At 40.4% G+C, this 20734-nt stretch overlaps 1 protein-coding gene across 7 annotated transcripts in view; it reads right to left on the reverse strand.

Annotated features, from left to right (window-relative positions):
• lama2 (laminin, alpha 2) overlaps positions 1-20734 on the reverse strand; it is a 378441-nt gene that overhangs the window by 144407 nt on the left and 213300 nt on the right. For 4 of the 7 annotated variants that reach the window (XM_067984565.1, XM_067984562.1, XM_067984564.1 and 1 more), the window contains exons 20-21: positions 14850-14956; positions 1376-1556 (exon numbers count right to left, since the gene is read on the reverse strand). In XM_067984565.1, the coding sequence (XP_067840666.1) occupies positions 1376-1556; positions 14850-14956 (288 nt within the window). Of the gene's footprint in view, positions 1-1375; positions 1557-6099; positions 6382-14849; positions 14957-20734 lie in introns of all 7 variants that reach the window. The other 3 variants (XM_067984560.1, XM_067984559.1, XM_067984558.1) reach the window with 1 other exon arrangement.

Genomic DNA, 20734 nt, shown 5'->3' on the forward strand with positions numbered 1-20734 from the left:
CTCTGTTAAAATAGTAGAACAATGAATTTCAGACAAGTGCATTAAGCGTTCATACACTATTATCCTGCAGGCTTATTTCAAAGGCAATTGCTCTTTACTGCTAAGCTTTTCCTGGTCTGTGCACTCCCTTCATTTCTATGCTAGATAGGCATTTTTTTAATGAATGGAAACAAGGAAGAAATCCATCTGTACACATTAAGCAAAATAACAGATAATCTGGGAATGAACTATAGATTCATGTTCCTCATACTATTTGATGTAGTTCAGAAATACAGTGACACAAAGACAATTTGGACAAGTGTATTTTATTGTGATTTTTATTTTGAACAGTTTTAGATTGTCTCAACCATGGGACTGTCAAGAAAAAGAATGGAATTTCTGATGCCATGAGGCTTTTAGGGATCAGATGTTTATGAGTTTATTGTTTTGAGTCCCTAATTGTTAAACAGTAGCTCTTTTCCCTTATTGGGTTCCTCATTTCATCACTATTCCCTAGCCAAGAGGACAGACCAATGATCTGATTCTGAGTTGATAAGCTTTCCCTTAGTGTTGGACACATTGGGAGGAATTTTAACCCCGACCCCAGGATGGGCAGAACAGTGGTGGTGAGGAGGGGTTAAATTGTTAAAAATGGAAAACCGACCCCATCCCGCCGTGAACGGGCCTACTACTGGTTTAACTGGGGTGGGTTGGGGGTCGGGCGAGTAGCCTGCTCTGGAGAGTCGGGTCGGTAATTATAAAATTTACAACAGGCTCCATGCCTCAAATTTTGTCAGCAATTTAGAATAACTGCCTCCAGCATGGGTTTCCCAGGGTTTGGGAAACCCAACAGCTAAAGGAAGGCAGAAGCTGTGGATCCAGCAGGTAAATGCATTTCCAGCACTGCTTGTGGGTTAGGACGAGCAGGAGTGCTTCCCCCGGCCCCTCAAGCTAACCTGCCACAATCTTTCCACTCGATCCGCGATCCGATCTCTACCTCCGCGATCTCTGTCCCCGCATTCCGATTTCTCCCCCTCTGCAATCTGAGGGGAAACAAACCATTCGGCTCAACCATTCCCTGCTGGTGTTTGGTGTTTATCCTCCACACGAACATCAGTCTTACTCCCATGTGCCTGCCTATTCAAAGATCCTGTTACTCCCTTTTACCCATCTAACCTATTCTTAAATATTGATATGGTCTCTGCTTCAATCACTAACTCCAGTAGTACATTATTAAACACAGTGCATGCATTTATGAAGCATTTTGGTTTATTTAAATAGCATTTAGTCTTAATAACCCAATGCTAAGATCATTAAGGTGTGTAACATCCAAATCTATTACAATATTGATTACTTTGTGCATCTCATAAAAAAGAAATTAACTGAATTTACATACGGACACATCCTCCTTCTTGGAAGTTGTAGAAGCCAAGAGCACATCTATCACATTTCTGCCCTGTCACTCCAGGCTGGCATCTGCATTGCCCTTTATCATCACAGTCAAATGATTTTGATCCAAAGGAATTGCAATTACAAGGAATGCAGCCTCTTGAAGAATGCAGATGATAAGTTCCACTCTATGAAAATGTAAGTAAAAAGTTATCAAACATCAGCATAAAAAGACCCATAATGGAGAACAATGGGATATGCAGTTCATCGCATGAGAAGGCCTCATTAATCAGTGGAACAAATCACAATTAAGTAACAAAGATCTGAATTCAAACTGCAATGAATCAATAACCTACTTTTTTTTTTAGCATTATGTATTTGTTTATACCACGGGGAGAAATAAAATATATGAAGCTGGAATTTACGGTTGCCGATATTAGCAGATGAACAATCAATGTGTTTGTTTGACAATTGTCTGTCCATTGTTTTGACCAAGGTATTAACCCATTTATTTCTAATACTGCTCAAAATCTGTTCCATTTTTAAGCCGATATAAGTGAGTATAACTTGTAATGAGTGAAACTTGACTGGGCTGATATAAATTATGTTTAAACGTATATATAAGCTGATCTCCCATGTCATTGCTCATGGTAAATCAGAGAATACACTAGTTTTTAAGCAAAGGAGCATTATATCATAATGGGAGCAATGTATTATTCAAGTATCTGCGATACTTGAAGTGTAACAGACAGGAATGCCTACACAAAATACCATTTCTATCATATTACTAATGAATCTCCCGTGGCATTCCTTAAGGCAAGTTGGATGATGAAAGGTGTATTGCACCATAATTGTATTATTCTGCTACTATGGTGAAGCTTTGTCCTTTTAAGATTACAGTCTAAATGCTGTTAAGTAATCATTGGGTGAGGTCATTAAGAATTTAATTATTGTTCACCATGCTTGAAACAACTTGGCTTTGTTTGTCTTTTTTTTTAAAGTGTGATAGCTAAGGTCAATTAAAAGGCTGCAGTCATTTAGATTCCTGTATTTTCTGTTGCTGGACAGTTTTTCTGTAAATGCTAATTGACTGCCTTAGTGACATGGAAATTTGAGTGTGACATTTCAAGTATGACAAATTGGAAGTGTGCACTGGCCGTACCATTTCTATACACATGTGCGCGTGTGTGCATACGCACAATCTCCCATAGCATTGCACACAGAGAGTCAAGACAATGTAGTCTTCATCGTGAAGCAGGGTTAAATGCAGGGAACGAGGAGACACAAAACCACTGGTGGGAGGGTGTAATTCCAGCATGACAAGTTTACATTATAAATGTAGCTACAAAAATTTAGAATGGGAAAAAGTTGGCACAAAAGTGTGATGAAAACATGACAACTAGAAGTAAGGTTCTGCAGATGCATAGGTGCAGACATAAGATTTTCACTATATTATTGATGTGTATATATTTATATATATACATATATACACACATAAACATACATAGAGATAGAAAATGTTGAAAATATACAACAGATCAGTCATCATCCGAAAGAAAAGTCAGGTTTCTGCTGTATATTTCCAGTATTTTCTGTTTTTATTACCATTTTTCTGTTTATTTTCTTTTTTATCTCTATCTTTATATAATGGCAGCTAGCTAGCGAGATAAGTAGATAAGTGAGAAAAGTAGAATATAAAGGGTAATCTACCGATTTTGTAGTAGCGCAAGTCAGAGTTTTGGGAGCAAGCTGTGTACGATTTTCTAACCATTGAAAATAATGTTCGGAAGATCATCCAAAATCTACTTGCAACAATTACTAATCTGATTGAAACACGGCAGAGAATAGCTACTAAGAGAAAACTGTCAAAACACAACAGCAACATAAAGAATGTCAAATGAAGGGAAGTGTGATTACTGTATTACTGTGCTAAGTACTGAGCTGTACGCAGTTTAACAAAAATGTCCATGATATGCTGCTGTGATCATTTCTATTGACATATTTTGTTGGAAGACTCAAGGGTGCCAAGTTTACCACTTGTGCTATTCACTGCCCCAGCTAATTAAATGCGATTCTTTGAATTCTCTTATCTTTACCAATCAGCAAATTGAGTAGCCATTGTCCAAACTGTAATGTTGGGTTTAGATTTTAGACACAATATTTAATGCTTAGGTTAAATAGATTTAAGGAAAAGCCTGATTAAGTTTACAAATGACTGGAATAAAGCTGATGTTACTTGTAATTTTGGAAATATATGTGGCACATTTGATGCAATGAGTTGTTGCATTTGTACACTTTAGGGGAGATACTGAAGTATTTTTTAACACACACGCACACAGTATTACACATATATTCACATTATACTTGAAATATGCAGATTAGTAACTGAACACATTCTGGATTTTAACCGAAGAGGATCAATCAGCTAATAAAATAAAGTAATTTAATTGGTATATCATTATATTCATTTTCAACACTGCATCAGGACTCCTTTGAGAGTTCGACATGCAAATTCAATTCACACCATGCAAAATTATTAGTTTTCAAACTTGCAATCAACAAAAACTTGAAATATTCAAATAAATTCAGTTGCCTCTCCAAGCAAAAATAAAATCCACTAATGACCTAAAAGTATGCACATTTCAATGCTAATGCACTTTTTTATAGAGTAATATAACACATAAATAAAACATAGGATTATGAAGGTTATGTGTAGCTTTGAAAATCACTTTTACTGAGGAAATAATATCTTAAGTGGTTCTTATATCATTAAGAGCCGTAAATTATTGATCACGTCCTATGCATACCACTCCAGATCGTGTATATTGCAAAGAAAAAGATGAGCTCTGAACAATATGTTTAATAATTCCTGAATTTCTTTATCACTAGATTTTTCTGTGACAAAGGTCTCCATGGTGGCAAAGATTAGATTGTAAAGTGCACCTATAATCACTTGCTTCGCTAGTTATTCACTCTGGTGATGCAAAATAAGAATACTTGCAAGGGCAGGTTGTAGTGAAGAACTCTCAAATTAATGTATTTCCCCATAGTCATTGTAAAGAAAAAGAAAGCATCCTAACTCAATTCCCAGCTAGTACTGTAATTCTTAGGGATGATTTTAATTTAAGGCAAACAACGGGTGGGCTGAACACATCCACCACCCGCCCGCCCGTTGTCCTGCTGTTAGGCCGAAGCATTTTGAGGCCTGGACCTAATTTACATGCAGCCTGCGAGCTGCGGGTGGCAAGTGGGCACTCTGTTGCAGCTTGCTAATTATGGAAGGGAGGAAGTCAGTCGGGCTCCTAGACTCCGCCGGCTGACGATTGGAGCCTGGAAGAGTGGGAGGCGATCCGATGGGGGTGGGGGGGGGGGGGGTGTTCTCCTGCTCCTTCTGGCCCCCCAAGAAAATAAATTAAACATTTCCTGAGCCATTTTCCGAAAGGCCTCCAGCGGTCCCTTTAAGGACCCTACCAAAGATGGAGGCAGCCGGAACAGAGTCATAATTGGGGCGGCAAGTGAAACATCACCATTTTTCAGGCAGCTTTCACCCCATTTATGCCTGGCATGGGCTCATAAAATCAGTCCTATTGTGCTGGAAGGCAAGTATGTCATTCAGAACCAGGAATGTTCCAATCTTTGATCAACAGAGCCCTCCGCACATCAGCTAGTTTCTGACTGGGTATTCTGATAGGCTAGTTACTTGCTGGTTGCTTTGTGACTCCAAAAATTTGGAAATCCCCCTCACAGGTGGCAGAAATTTAAAAAAGATATTATTTTGAATTGAAAGTATATCTATCCCTTCCCAGAATATTCTCTTTTATTAATGATTGTATTTATTGTGTGATCTGATACTGAAAACTACTTTTTAATTTAATGCCATCCTTTTCCACTTGTGCTTTCATTGTCTGATGATTGGTCATGGTATTATCAAAATAATTTAAAATAATAGTAAAAATTGAAAATCATTTTACTGACCATTTTCAAGAGGTTTTTTTTTTATTCAGAATCTCAACCCATAATATTGCTATTAATAAATAGGGAATTAATGAAAAATGACAATTAGTTATATTTGTGCAATTTTCATTTAATTATTTCATACAATTATTTATTGTTGCTTTATATTCAATGCTATGGGCTAACAGTACAATGCACATATATTTTAAAGCAAAATTATTTAAAATTTTCCTAAAATGTCTATTTTATGTGATCTGTTTGTTGTGCTCACCAGTGCTGGTAAAGGAACTTTACTTTTTCACCCAGAGTTAGCATCAAGCACACCCAGATCAAATTGAGAACAGGCAGATAGAGAATAAACCTCCATCTCCTGTGCCTTAACTCCAACTTCAGAATAACATGCCATACAGCACCAGCATAACATTTTCCATGTACCACAGTATTATCCTTGTACACTGAGTACACGACCAATTTGTGTCAAATTCTGGACGGTATTATGCTGGGCCCCTTGCCCAATAGAAATTAGGTTACGCCTGCCCAAATTCATTTAATAATGTATCTTATAGCCAGCAAAATATAGAAAACTTCCACAGCATCAGTTTGGATTGGATTCAAATCCAGATCTAAAATCTTTAATATTATATAACTCTATAAAAATGTGCAATGACATTTAGATTTCAAAAATGTGATACAGGTTTCTCAAAAGGGCAACACAATAATTTCTTAATCCACACAATAATTATGAAGACACAGCACTCAGGCATAATGCACTTTTACCCCTCTGGCAGAGGGTGTGGCAGGCTTGTATGCACCACGTGGACAGCCGCCAATGCCAGTTGCCCACCACCGTCGACGATGGCTCTGAACAGGTTTTGCCATCTGTGAATCCTCATGGTACTGCTGTTCATAGAGCTGCCTGCTGAGATCGCAGCGTTTTCCCAAGAAGCCTGGCTTACAGATACAGTTCCCTGTTTTGTCACATCGAGGAGACATGGAACCGATGGGACTGCACAGACATGACAAGCAGACCTTCTTTTCATGATCCCACCAGCAGTTAGGCTTTACAGTCCACAGAATAGAAAATCAAAAATACACAACGATCAAAGCAAGAAAGTAAGACCAAACAGAATTTTCAATACAGAGCCAAGCTACAGTGAGATGAGCAAAGCCATGATAGGTTCTCATAATAACAGAAGAGATAGTATTCAACAGAACTTTAAACAGACTTCAAGTTATTCAAAATGTAAGAACTATAGAATTAAAGTGAAGCCTCTACCTTGATCTTTCTCTTTTAATTTCCTCCCACATGTACCACACCACATTCCTTGATCAAGAAGTTTGCACCAACAACCTTTCCAGTCTTCTGGGAATATTGCTCTGAAATGGCTACTAAGGGCTGTGTGAGGGTGGTATGGCTTAACACACCCTCTGACATGCCATCCCCCATATCCTCTCTTGGGGATGCACCTCACCTCCATTCAGCACCTCCCAGGTGACGCAGTTAAGATTTGGAAATTACATAACTAAGAATGACTGGGGCGACCTTGGCCTCGATATTCGCGGGGAGGCGGGAAGGGAGAGATTGGATCGCGAGGGATCGGCAGATCGGGGGTGGAGTTGGATGTTTGGCAGTTTGGGGGAAGCACTCCCACTCCTCCTGGCCCACTAGGAGTGCTGGAAAAGCACTTATCTGCTGGATCCAGCAGTTCTCACCTCCCTTTAGCTGCAGGGCTTCCCGAGCCTGCAGCCGTTAATTTTAAATCGCTGACAAAGTCTGAGGCACAGACTTATCATTACGGACCTGTTTCTCTCGAGTGAGTTACCCAGCTAACCCCCAACCACCACCCCCCCACCCCGCCCCCGAGTTAAACACAAAGTAGCGCATTCGCAGCGGGTTGGGGCAGGGTTTCCCATTTTTCAAGAATTTAACTCCCCCGCCACTGTCCCACCCATCCTGAGGGGTTAAAATTTGCCCTTTGAATCACTTATATTGCACAAAGCATGAATGAAATAATACCCCAGGAATTTCAACTAGACTCAGGTTTTGAGGCTTATATCTAAATGCATTGGATGTCAACAAAGCTTCTAAATTTCTAAACTAACTGAAATATATGTGGGAAGAATGACAAATCTATAGTGCAAAAAGATCATGGGTCAATAACATGGCCCACAGTGCCAAAGCACTGCAGTGTAATAAGCATGGTCGCTTTGCATTACTGAATGCTGAATATCTGAATCAGTGATTAGGTGCTCCAGCATGCATTATGGGGATGCCACGAAGTAGAACAACTGCTGGGATCTTAATGAGCCTTACACCAGTGTGTGCACAGGTTATGAGTGCCAACAACACCTGGGTGTCACACTAGGAGGCACTGAACACATTGGCACTGAATAGGCCTCAGCATCCTGTTTGTGATGTGTGTACGCCCGATGCACTGCAGTGTTTCCGTGCCATGGACCACATTACTGGCCCTATAATTTTGATGTATTACAGCTTAGTCATTTTTCCAGGAGGGCAATGCGGTTGATTTTGTGTATATGGGCTTTCAAAAAGCGTTTGATAAAGTGCCACATAATAGGCTTGTCAGCAAAATTGAAGCCAAGGAATAAAAGGGGCAGTGGCAGCATGGATACAAGTGTCTAAGTGACAGGAAACAGAAAGTAGTGATGAACGGTTGTTTTTCGGATAGGAGGAAGGTATACAGTGGTGTTCCCCATAGGTCGATACAAGGACCACTGCTTTTTTTGATATATATTAATGATTTGGGTGTACAGGGCACAATTTCAAAATTTGCAGATAATACAAAACTTGGAAGTGTAGTAAACAGTGAGGAGGATAGTAATAAACTTCAAAAGGACATAGACAGGCTGGTGGAATGGGTGGACATATGATAGATGAAATTTAATGCAGAGAAGCGCGAAGTGATATATTTTGGTAGGAAGAATGAGGAGAGGCAATATAAACTAAATTGCACAATTCTAAAGGGAACAGAGAGACCGGGCAGTATATATGCACAAATCTTTGAAGGTGGCAGGACAGACTGAGAAAGCAGTTAAAAAACCATACGGGATCCTGGGCTTTATAAATAGAGGCTGAGAGTACAAAAGCAAGGCAGTTATGTTGAACCTTTATAAAACACTGGTTCGGCCACAGCTCGAATATTCTGGGCACCGCAATTTAGGAAGGATGTGAAGGCCTTAGAGAGAATGCAGATAAGATTTACTAGAATGGTTCCAGTTACGTGGATGGACTGGCGAAGCTGGGATTGTTCTCCTTACAGCAGAGAAGGAGATTTGATAGAAGTGTTCAAAATCATGAAGGGTTCAGGTAAAGTAAATGAAGAGAAACTGTTCCCATTGGCGGAAGGGTCGAGAACCAGAGGACACAGATTTAAGGTAACTGGCAAAAGAACCAAAGGCAACATGAGAAAAACTTTTTTATGCAGCGAGTAGTTATGATCTGGAATGTGCTGCCTTAAAGGATGGTGGAAGCAGATTCAATCGCAGCTTTCAAAAAGGAATTGGATAAATACTTGAAGGGAAAAACATTTCCAGGGCTATGAGAAAAGAATAGGGAAATGGGACTAACCGAATTGCTCTTACAAAGAGCTGGCATGAGCTCGATAGGCCAAATGGCCTCCTTCTGCACTGTAACCATTCTATGATTTTATGATTCTATTCACCCATCTACTTCAATTAGTTTGAAGTGGGTGCTTTAGGGGAAGCCTGCAGTAGAAATTATGTTCTGCCTTGCTGGGTGCCCTCTTCTTCACATGCAGTCACTCCTTGCTGAAGAACCTCGTTCCTCATGGCCTCCAATGCCCAACCAGTGCATTTTGCATTTATTGTGGAGGCTGTTCTGTGGCCCATATAAACCAAGGGGGTGATTTTAAACCCCAAGAACGGGTGGGTTGGGAGCGGGTGGGAGTCGAAAATAGTTGTTTTTTTGGGTCGCAACTGCAAAATTTTAGGACTTTGCATTCCCAGTGGGAAGCCTGTACTTTTACATATCGATGTTTAACCCGGAAATAAAGCCGGGTTGTGGTCGCGACCCAAGAAACAACTATTTTCAACTCCCACCCTCCCTCTCAACCCACCCGTTTTTGGGGTTTAAAATAACCCCCCAGGACTTCACTAAGGGCAACCTGCAGCTCATTAACAGTTGCTGAAAATGATAACCCACAACCTCGAGGCTCTCTCACCACGTAATGTACTACACACTGGGATCGCCCTCTAAACACGTTAATAAGCTGATCTTGCTTTATTGTGTGAGGTCAGCTATCTGGGGTACAGAGTGTGAGGTACTGAGGATGAGCAAGTGCACAATTGAAACTCTTGCTTCGCTTTTTATTGGGAAGTATAAAACACTTGACTGGAAATATACAAATATTCTGCTCCCATAGTCACTAAATGCTTTACAAGTGAAATAAATTCTTAAGTTACTATGGAAGCACTATTTAGTGAAAAATAAGTCAAGTTAGTAGCTATAAAGGAATGGTTAACACACATAAAAACTTATTAATCACCAAAACCAAGGAAACAAATACTTACAACCCTATTTTATAAAAACATAGAAAAATAGAAAATAGGAGCAAGAGTAGGCCATTCGGCCCTTCGGGCCTGCTCCGCCATTCAAAATGATCATGGCTGATCGTCTAACTCAGTACCCTGTTCCTGCTTTTTCCCGATATCCCTTGATCCCTTTAGCATTAAGAAATATATCTATCTCCTTCTTGAATACATCTAATGACTTGGCCTCCACTGTGGTAGAGAATTCCACAGGTTCACCACCCTCTGAGTGAAGAAATTTCTCCTCTTCTCGGTTCTAAATGGCATACCCCGTAATGGTTTTCATTGGTGCAAAACGTGAGAATTTTATCTGGCGGCATGAAAAAAAAAGAGGCCTTTTCTATTTAAATCTGTTGTGGATCAGATTTGTATTACCTCAAAAAAATAGGCCCAGATTTTGCTCTAAAAATAACGGCAAGCCTAACAGCGCTCACCGTTATTTCAGTGCAAATGGTAAAGGAATATCTGAAGACCGCACATGCGCAGTTAAACGCGCAAATCCGGAAGTTCCTCTACCAGATACGACCCTCCTCCAAAAGCTTCGCGGGGAGGACAGCTCGCGGTTGACTCACTGGTGAAATGACTGCAACGGTGTGAAGTTCCTCTCCAGGCCTTTGGGAAACAAACTAATTGCACCAGAAAAAGGTACATCAACTTTCTTTTAAGTATAACCAAAATTTTAACGCCGCTGTAAGTTTTATCTATTGCCAAACAACCTCTCTGGCACTGAAAATTTACTTTTACAAGTATGGAGTCTCATTCCTTCACATTTTAAGTGTTGTTGGACATTTAAAAAAGCAATTTAAAATGTTTATTTTTTTACTTTTTCTTTCTGTCTCTTTTATCTCTGTCTTTAAATCCAATGTATCTTACCCTCTTTATTTTGTTTTCTGTAACTGATTTTGCATTGAATTCACTATTCTAACTTACACTTCCTGGTTCTGCCTTTGTGCTGCTTATTAAAATGCTTTAATCTGATTGGTTATGGGGATAAACAATTCCTTGCCCCATTCGCACAGGTCCCAGATGCCCAGGAGAGGCCGCTGCATTGGAATGAGGACCTGATAAGAAGAACTTGCAGTGCAAAAGCCCATGAAAAGTCTATGGGCAAGTCCACGTCTAACGAGCGGTGAGTGCCCTTCGTTCAGCGCTCAGAGCAAAATCCAGCTCAATATTTATATTTCTTTCCTCATTCAACAGTGTTAGGCCTGGATTTTCCTCTGCTATTGGGCAGTATAACAGTGTGGAGAAAGAAGGATGAGCGATAAGCCCTACTGCTGGATCACCGCTCCTAAAAAACCATTGGACTTTTCCTCCTCCCCAGCAGATATCTCAACTAAATATGCATTGACCATCCCACTGCATTTAATCTACCGTGGGAGAAGGTGGGGCGGGGGGGGGGGGGGGTGGAGGTGCTGGGGAAAATGGCTGATTTCCCTGCCTTCCTGCCACAGTATCACTGACTCTAAGTAAGAACAGGAAAGGGATGGCAGTAGTTGCTCAAGCAGTGGCAGCAAGATCGCCCAAGATACTGACATAGGAAGAGAGCCTGCTTCTGGTCACTTCTCCCTTGCATATGTGATCCTCATGTTGAGTGCTGCTATGTTGACTCTTCCCAAGCCATTTGAGCAAAATTTTTGTTTCAGCTTCAGGGAGGTTGTGCCTCCTCTAACTTCAGCTCCTCCTATATCTGCTGTTGCAGCGAGTGTCTCACTGCAGCACTACTGGACTTTCTGCTTTGGCAGTGGTGAGTTCCCTCTATAGACCGATGATGCCGTCAGGAGCCTGTCTTGAATGTACAATGAACCCCAAACCAAGAAAATGGATCGGGGGCATGGCAGTGGGCGAAAGTCCCACACTGACCCAACCCCAGCGGTGAAAACAACCTGGACGAAAATCAAGCCCTTACACTCTCTAGCTGGAATCCAGGCAAAAACAGAGTAATTTTTGATTACATTAATATTTAGACCACGACAATAGTAATGGAGTCACAAGGCTTCAACAACTAATTTGCTTTTCTGTTTGAAATAAACTTCCAGAAAATGATCCCAAATGGCTTTCAAAATTAATGTATACTCCAAGAGTGTTAAGATATGGGGAGAAACATGGATGAGCAGAATCACTAATCCCAACAAACTTCATTTAAAACAAGTTTGCAGACTGAACACTTTAAAATGTGTTGGAGCAATACATTTACTGATGACCAGCTTCTTCTGCTATGCTCTTTTAAAATTATCTGTTTAAAAAAGTAGTAACAAGTGGATCAACTGAGAAATATCTTAATTAACGGGAAACATGATAACTAAATTCATAGATCATCATAAACGTTTCCTTACAATATAAAATGCGAACAGATGACAACCAGTAGGCTGTTATTAAAATATTCATGTTCAACATTGATTACATTTCAATGTGAGTAGTACCACCATAGAGAATCCTTACAGTCATATTTCTTTTGTCGAGTCTTAATTAATTTCTTAACTATATGCACTATTCACCGGATCATTTTCTGTTGTTAGTATTCAGTTCATACAGGACTTGTTCTCTGCTATAAAAGTGAGTCTCATTATCATCTGACACCCATTTGATTTGTTCTGTGTATTTCTTATTCTGTAAGCACATTTGCTAAACCAGTAAATGTTGATGACATCATAAGTGGTATTAGTTTGGATGCGTTTCTGAGCACGATAGTGTTGGGGAACTGAACATAAAATTAAAATTTAATGACTGTACTTCATATTTCGAATATCTTTTTCTGGCCTTAAATAAGCTGAATGGATAACTGGATATCGGTTTAGCTCCCTTATACATTTGGGTTTAGAAACTTTACCAAGTTGGTACTTGGCAATGTTATCATAGCTTAAATTAATATGCACAACAGCACTGAACCACAAAATGGAGAGTTGCGGTATCAATCCCTTCCTCTGACGAACTCCTGATTTCAGCTGTACAGTTGCAAAACAGAGATCAACCAACTTTTCATAAGGATATGGGAAAATCAGGGAAAAATAATCATCATAAAGCTCATGGATGCAGGCTGAAGAGAAACATTGCCAGAAACCTGGGACAAGTTGCCTGCCTGCCATCTTGGCTGCTGGAGACGTTTGGTCTGGCAAGGCCACAACACGGAAGAAAAAATCAGTACTATTTAAAACTATTTGATTTTTAGACAAGCCTCCCTCTTTAGCTAATCTGAAATTTAACTTGCATATAAAAGGGTAAATTCAGTGGGTCCCATACTCCTGGTGGGGAGCCACGCTCAAAGAGACAACAGGAGAATTGGGGATACAATGCTATTGCCCTAACAATGAACTGGCTCCCTTCAAACGTTGCTTCCCTGTTGGGAGAGTGAGGATGCTGAATTTATGTCATAGTTTACACTTGCAAAGCAAAGCTGCTAATTCTTCCTCCAAAGTTTTATTCATGTACTTGTCATTTCTGTCCCCAGTTCATCAACTTTTGTCTGTTCTATCAGGAAAATATCAGCATTTGGAATTTTTGAAAAATGCCTTTCCTCCTGTGTTTTTAATTCACAGCATTTCTTCTTCAAATTCAAAACTCCTAACTTAAGGCAGTCATAAGCAAAATATTGATTTACAAGTTGTGAACATGACTTATGTTTGTCGGAAATTATCAAAAATGATTCATTCAGCTTATCTAAATCAAGAAAGTGACATTCTAATATAAGATTGTAACAAAGGATCTGATTGCTTAGCAAATTCATATATATTTACACTTACCCTGCAACATTTAAATGTGGTAGTGAAGAAATCATTTGCGTGTATGATGTAGTTGAGTATAAAATGTAGCAAGGTCTAGAATTATAGCATGGGTTGGTGTAATTTATTCATCATTACATAACTTCTCTGTAGTCTTAACACAAAATGTTCACAAGTCAGCACTTACATACTGGCCAGAAATTAAAATTGGAATATTTAAATGAGGCCCAGTAATATTTTCACATACAGTACTCAGCAGAGCCAACAAGGTCTGCCTCGTGGGGAGGTCAGCACCAACAGTATTGTAAATAGGAAAGACAAGGACGGAAAGAGCACGTGTGTGCCAATGTTAAGTCACTGTCTTTAGCCATAGCCCTTGATTTGATTTGTACTCAAATTATGTAATGTAATCAGAAAGGTTCTACACTACTCAATTTAAGTGTTGTAGGGTAAGTGTAAATGTAATGAACTTGCTAAATAGTCAGTAACTATTGTTTGACAGTTAGAATAACCTGGAAATTACCGTGAGCAATGTTATCATAGAAAAACTTAATGCAGTCATATCAAATTCCTCTCTCTGCTATTTTAATGGTAACATTAATCGTTTATTTGAATTCTATTAAAATAGCTGAAAGAGGAATTTGAAACGAGCTGTTAAACATTCAAACAACAACATTCCATTGGGTGTAATGCTGATTCCGTTGGAGTATGCAGGGTCAGGCGGAGCTACTGTGAGCACATCTTGGGTTCCCATCTGGCCTGAGAGAAGATGGGGGGACAGTTGCTGGGGGCCACCCAGAAATGCGAGACTGTGCCCCAGCTTACCAAGGAAGCTGTAAAGCAAGTAAAAATTGAAAAAAAAACGAGCTGCTTCTTGGTTGTCCTGGAAATGTGGCCTCCATTTCCACCATCCAGGAGATCAATTTGGCTCTTCTTTCTGGGAGAACCTGCCAGCAATCCATAACACAGTGTGTCCCAGGTTAGGACTACAGGAACTCTCAACTTGGAGACTCTCCACCCTCACAATATCACTGATCTTGGAAGGGACAAGTGGAAGATTTGCTCCTTACAAATTCTGGTAACTCCAGTAAGAGTATGCTGGAGTAGCTGGGGATTTTCGTCTTCTGTCTCTTTAACTTTAGCCTTTTAGTCCAATGTCAGTAGAAGGTTATGAGAAGCTGTCCAAGAATTTTTCTGAAAAAATGTTTGAAATTCTAGAGTTTATTTAGCAATACCTACCAAACAATGATCACACTGTCTTCCTGCAACATTGTGCTTGCACTGGCACTGTCCAGTCTGTCTGTCACAGTGTTCAGCAACGGATCCATTGACATGGCATTCACAGGCTGGAGATAAACAAGATCAGCATAATTACAAAATGAACTAAACATCACTTTCTAGCAATTATGTTGGTGAAGTACTATAAATTCACAATTTATATGGCTATTAACATATCAAAGTTCAGGTGTTATTGTAGAGAGACTCCTAATTATGTGGCATGTGTCATCAATGTAAGGGGGAGGTAATAACACATTTACAAATAAGGAGAAATGGCATTTCAATGAAACAAGCAGCATCTTTGACCACTTTATGCTACAACTTTTGCGTCAATGCGAAGTGGCTTTGAGTGCATGGTATAACTCAAGAATCAGTTCAGTGGGCTGATTTCTAAGTGCCCTAAAGAAGGAGTTGTGAGACCACCTCTAGTAGAGAGCATGTGCATAGGCAGGTGTATACAACATATGCAATTCCACGTTTGTTTTGCAGAGATATGCTAACATGATCTGCAATCCTGAAACTGGGTGCAAAAGCTGGCTGAAAGAAGTGTGCGTGAGCAAGTGTCACTATGGGGATGATTTTTGTGTGGAGTGCATATCGGGCGGGCTGGTGGGTGGAGCAAACGCTGGGCCCACCTGAAAGAATCAGAGTGGGGTCAATGCCATTTTTGCGGCTGGGTCTAATTTACATTAATTCGCCAAGCTGCAGAGTGAAACTTACTCCCTATAAGCAGCTCACTGATTGCGGAGGCAGGAAATCCAGCAGATCAATTATTACATAAAGGTATCCAGCAGTACCTTAAAGGGGAGGTGCTTTTTATAATAGTGAAGTGCGGCCAGCAAGATTGTGCAGCAGTAGCCAAAATTGCTTTGAATAAGGTACTCAGGTTCTCAGAAACAACAATGGAGATGCTGATCAACAGGAAGGAGGCAGGTGCTCTTTCCTTCTGATGGGAAACAGGTGCGAAGTCAGCCGACACAGAAAGGTGACAGAAAATGCCAATGCCACCAGCATTGTACACAGAACCTGGCTGCAGTACAAAACAATAAATAACGATCTAATCAGGACTGCCAAGGGAAGGCACACATTCACATCTCTTATACTCTGCACAGCTCTGAAGGATCCTACTTTAGCCTCAGCATTATCAATCCTTCAGGTGCCAGCTCACTGGAGGGTAAAGCCGCAGAGACGATTCTGTCCAACATGGATTGAGCGGTCAATTCCATTGACATCACAGTGGCACCCACCATGATGGAGCCTCTGCTGACAGCTTCCACGGCAGTTCAGACTGCTGCCATGGAAGTTCAGATGGCTACCACCTTGGCTCTGGTGGCCAAAGTCGACAGGAGCCTCCAAAGCGTCACATCACTCCTGCACTCTGTTCTCACACAGAGCCGTACAAGTGCTGCGACGCCGTCCCAGGAACGTAGCCCTGGCTCCTTGGGAGAGGCACCTGCTGTCCTCCCTCAGGATGACAACATGCCTGCTTCCCCGCCAACCATTCTGCAAGTGTCCTTGCTAGTGCCGCATAGCCAATCGGGCTAGTCTGCTCTGGCGCATGCCAAAATGCTGCTGTCTGTAGCCGGGCCTTCTTGGCCAAGGCCCACTCGAGGTCGTCCATCGCAGTCATCTGAAGTGTCCTCAATGGAAGATCAGCAGCCTTTCACCTCCCAAGCTGTAGCCATTGGGGAAACATCTTGCGGGAGCACTAGGATATAGAAAGGAAAACATGCAAGACAGCCGCTAAGGGCCACCAAAAGGGTGATTCTTAATTATTTGTGTAAACTATTAGATAGGGATGTAATTGAGTTGATTGATAATTTTTTACAATATAATGGACACTTGCAATAAAACATGATGAACTCTGTCCTTATATCCCTGAACATTTCATTTAAGGTGTTAATGGGACAAACCTCATTAATTTAAACATTTTTCCCAGATTAAACATCTATCACCTATGAAGTATAAAAGTTTACCAAAGTTAACCAGAATATACCATTTTTAATATGAAATACAAACATTTTCTGAGGGAACACACCTCCTCCAGGAAAACCCATGCTTATCTGTGCTGGGGGGTCGGGATGCTGTTCAGAAGGACAATTTTAAATTTGCTGCCTGCACCCCGATAAATAGTTTCAGGCTGTTTGAGCTTTACAGCAGGTGGAATATAAATTCAGTCGTGGAAAGCCGATGCATTGAACTTCCACTGGATAAGACTGAAGTTGTAGTAAAGCCATGATCATGACTAATTTTTTGGCCAAGGAGCTTCTCATTCCAGAGAAGGCCTGTAGAAGCCATTGATTCCAAAACTACGCTGCTGGCCTATACATGTGAGCTGAGAAGCCAGGCTGTTATGGATGGAGTCCCATGGTGTCTAATGCAGCCATTTCTATTTGCCATTAATGACAATGCACTTTAAGTGGTATTGGTGGAAAAAAAAAACACCTCTTAAGGTGTACCTCCATTCAGCTGAAGCCACTGATGCTCCCTTGTAAATAATACAGTGCTAATACTGGATTTGTAGGAAACATTCGGTAGCAGAGCTGTAATGTAAATGGGCCACCTAGAATTAGTTTTTTTAATGCGCCTCTCTATGTGAAACAAATGACTAAAAAAAAAGTGAAAAATTAACAGCTGAGGTATGAGCATGTAAATACAATTAGAGTTATACGTATAAGTCAAAGTAGTGCTCAGTTTCCATTCAGTTACAAGATATTAGTATGTTGTTAGACCTTTAAATTTCTTACTACTGGTAGGGCATGAATGTTAAACTTTCAGGGTCATGCATCATACTTACTGGCTGAAATGGACACTAAAAGATAGTTTTAACAAACTGATGAATAGAATGCGCTTTGAAAAATGAGCGAATTTATTCAATACAGTAAATATGGATGATGCAAAGAACATTGGCCCACACATTAACCTGGATACATATTTAGGCTTAAAGACGTTCCAAAATGTTCTCACTGCAAACAGCAAGTTATTTCCATTTGTACTCTCATTTGACAATGTCGTTGGGCACTTTTCAGCTTCCTTTATTTTTGTTCTTTTTAATACTTAAAATGGTATATTCTAGGTAGTGGTTATAAGGTTTCCAAAAAATTTAAAAAGAAAGAACTTGCATTTATAGAACCCCTTATTATGTCCTCAGGATGTCCCAAAGCACTTCATAACCAATGAATTAGTTTTGAAATGCATTCATTGTTAAGCAAATATGTTAAAAGGTTTTTCTTAAATCGTGGCAACTATTTTAATCAAAATCATTGTGAACTATTGTAGTATGCAACAGCAGGTAAACATGTATAAATCGTTGCTTGCTCTGGTGCTATCATGCCTTTTCCTGTGAGTCTGAAAAGTCCTAACTGGCTTATTCAAAGACAAGTGTGGCAAAGTTACAACTAACTTCTGTTCCTTTAGACTTATTTTATCTCTATTCTAATAACATGGATTTCTTCCAGCTCATGTTTGCTACACTTGACACAATCAAAAGGAGGCATAGGGGCAATTTTCATAGCAATTTCAATGTTCGTAGTGCTACTGTAATTAAAAATATAATAAAGGCATTTTCTTTCAAACAGCTGTGGATCCTGCTGAGATTTGAATACAATAGAGTTCTAGACAGTAGAAGCGTAGAAAAAGGACAGAAAATTAGCAATTTGGTTGCTGTTGTTTGGTTTCTTTTGTGGATTTTTTTTGCAATTGACAGCTCTTTGAATTTTCCAACAATAGAGGGAAGGGCACATACAATAAAGGAGAATGTTTGTGTGCTCTGATTTAAAGATAGCTTTGAAAATATAACCACAAACAATAGTGAAAGAACACATGAACGCTACTGTAAGTATTAAAGCATGCTGATTTATCAGTATACAACATTACAAAAGATACCAGAGCAGTGCCATACTTTATTTTCAATTTTTAACTACTGCACCACAGGTAAGTTATCTCATCCAGATGAGAGCTCATTAACGGCACTAATAGCCAGCCCAGAGCCAGCATGTTTTAATGCTGCAAAGTCACTTCAAAGATTGGCCTAGTTGTGTCTTCTTGTTGTTGCAGGCGGCGATGCATGTCAGTTTGAGCATTTCAGTGGTTAGATATTCGAATGCAACAGCCAAACAGACCAGGGCTCCAGCACTGGCGTGCTCAGCCGAGTTACCCTTTCACAGAAGTCTGTGAACACGGTTGACACGGGCCTGTACTCCAAGCCCAGGATGAGCATGACTTGGACTTGTTCCAAGCTTTATCGTCAGTATTTTCTCTATAATCTCATACATTTCACACAAAGATCATGTAAAGTATACTTTGAAGTTCTTTGGATCCCGTTTCCAGTTAATAAGAAGTTAATTTTTCAGTTGCCTACATAACAGCAGTCATTTAACTTCAAAAAATGTATTGTACATGAAGTGCTTTGAGAAACTGCTCGAGAGACATGATACGGTGCATTATGATAGTTTAAAAGAAAAAGAATAACAAAAAAATGGCAACTGGATCCGGGAAGCATTGCAAAACAAGTCAGTATTTTAAACTGAATACAGTCCCCACCATTTATAGCGTTGATGTCAACATGATTTGCCCACTATATGCGGTGGCCGGTGTGACAAACAAATGATGGTATGAAGCAAAGGAGGCATAAAAGAACTCAGGATAATTCCAAACAGGCGTTCCGTGCTGTTTGCCAGACTGAAGATTGGAAATTGGGCCGGAGCTGCCGCCAGCAAGTTAGGTTGTGTGGGGGTGGGGGTGGGTTGGGGGGCGCACGATCACCGAGGGTGGGGGTTCCGGAGTGGCAGCAGCCCAGATTACTTTTGTGGGTCCCGGAGGAGCAGCTTCTCTGGGGCCCACAAAAATAATTCAAAACTTACCTTTAGCAGGCCTCTTCTCTTCCATTGCCCACGGAACTGATCGGAGCCTGCGCAGTGCAGGCTCCGACCAGTGCCGACCTAAAATGGCATTGGAGTTCCATGTACATCATAGGACTCCAATTACCATATTAAAGGGGATCTATTGCCTGAAACGGGTGGGTGCTGTGGACACCCAGTAGTAGGCCCCTTTTAAAATGGAGCCGACCGCATCGCCTGCATTGCAGACAGGAAAGCTCTGCTTTGACAGAAGTCAGCATTTAATGAGAGATCCTTGATCTTTTTCATGGTAGAATCTGAACCTGCACTTAAATACTATGGAGGTGATTTTCCTGGTTGGGAGCCTTACCTGCCACGAGTGCACTTCAGAAAATTCCGATATGCGCTCTCAGCAAGTTCCCATCGGGAGCGTGAAGGCAGTAAATTACAGCTAACATTCTGACTGAAGGTTATTTTTGGGTGCTTGGTTTTGACATCACTTTATTTTATTAATTTTTGGGCCAAGGGTTTCAGCATTGGTTCTTATAGCTGCATCAGTTAAAATTTAAAATACACCACCCCTTTAAGCTGTTGCTACAGGCTTTTAAATTCCCTACCAGTTTCAGTTTTTCCACCCCCAAACAGCAAGCTCCCACTGGCGGGCAGAGCTTACGATGGGACCTCAATGCCATTTTTATAATCAGGTTGGCCTCCTTCAGTCTAAAAGGCATGCTGCCATATCCAAGACCCCCTTGTCCACACTCAAACTGGAAGATTTACCCTTGTGAGAACGTCAAGGTGAGGGGTAGATTGCTCTATTGTAACTTTATGCTGTTAAAATCTTTAGCAAAAAAAACTATTTTCAAAATTATTTCCATTTAAGATCTGCCCAAAGGAGCATCAATCACTTCAGCATTCCCTAATTGCACCACAAAGCTAAGTTCTATTGTTTTCTTAATTTGTTATGTTTAAGGAGCAAATACCAAATGAACAATGCAGCATACTTAC

Source organism: Heptranchias perlo, chromosome 5, assembly GCF_035084215.1.
Source record: "Heptranchias perlo isolate sHepPer1 chromosome 5, sHepPer1.hap1, whole genome shotgun sequence".
Classification (NCBI taxonomy): Eukaryota; Metazoa; Chordata; class Chondrichthyes; order Hexanchiformes; family Hexanchidae; genus Heptranchias; species Heptranchias perlo.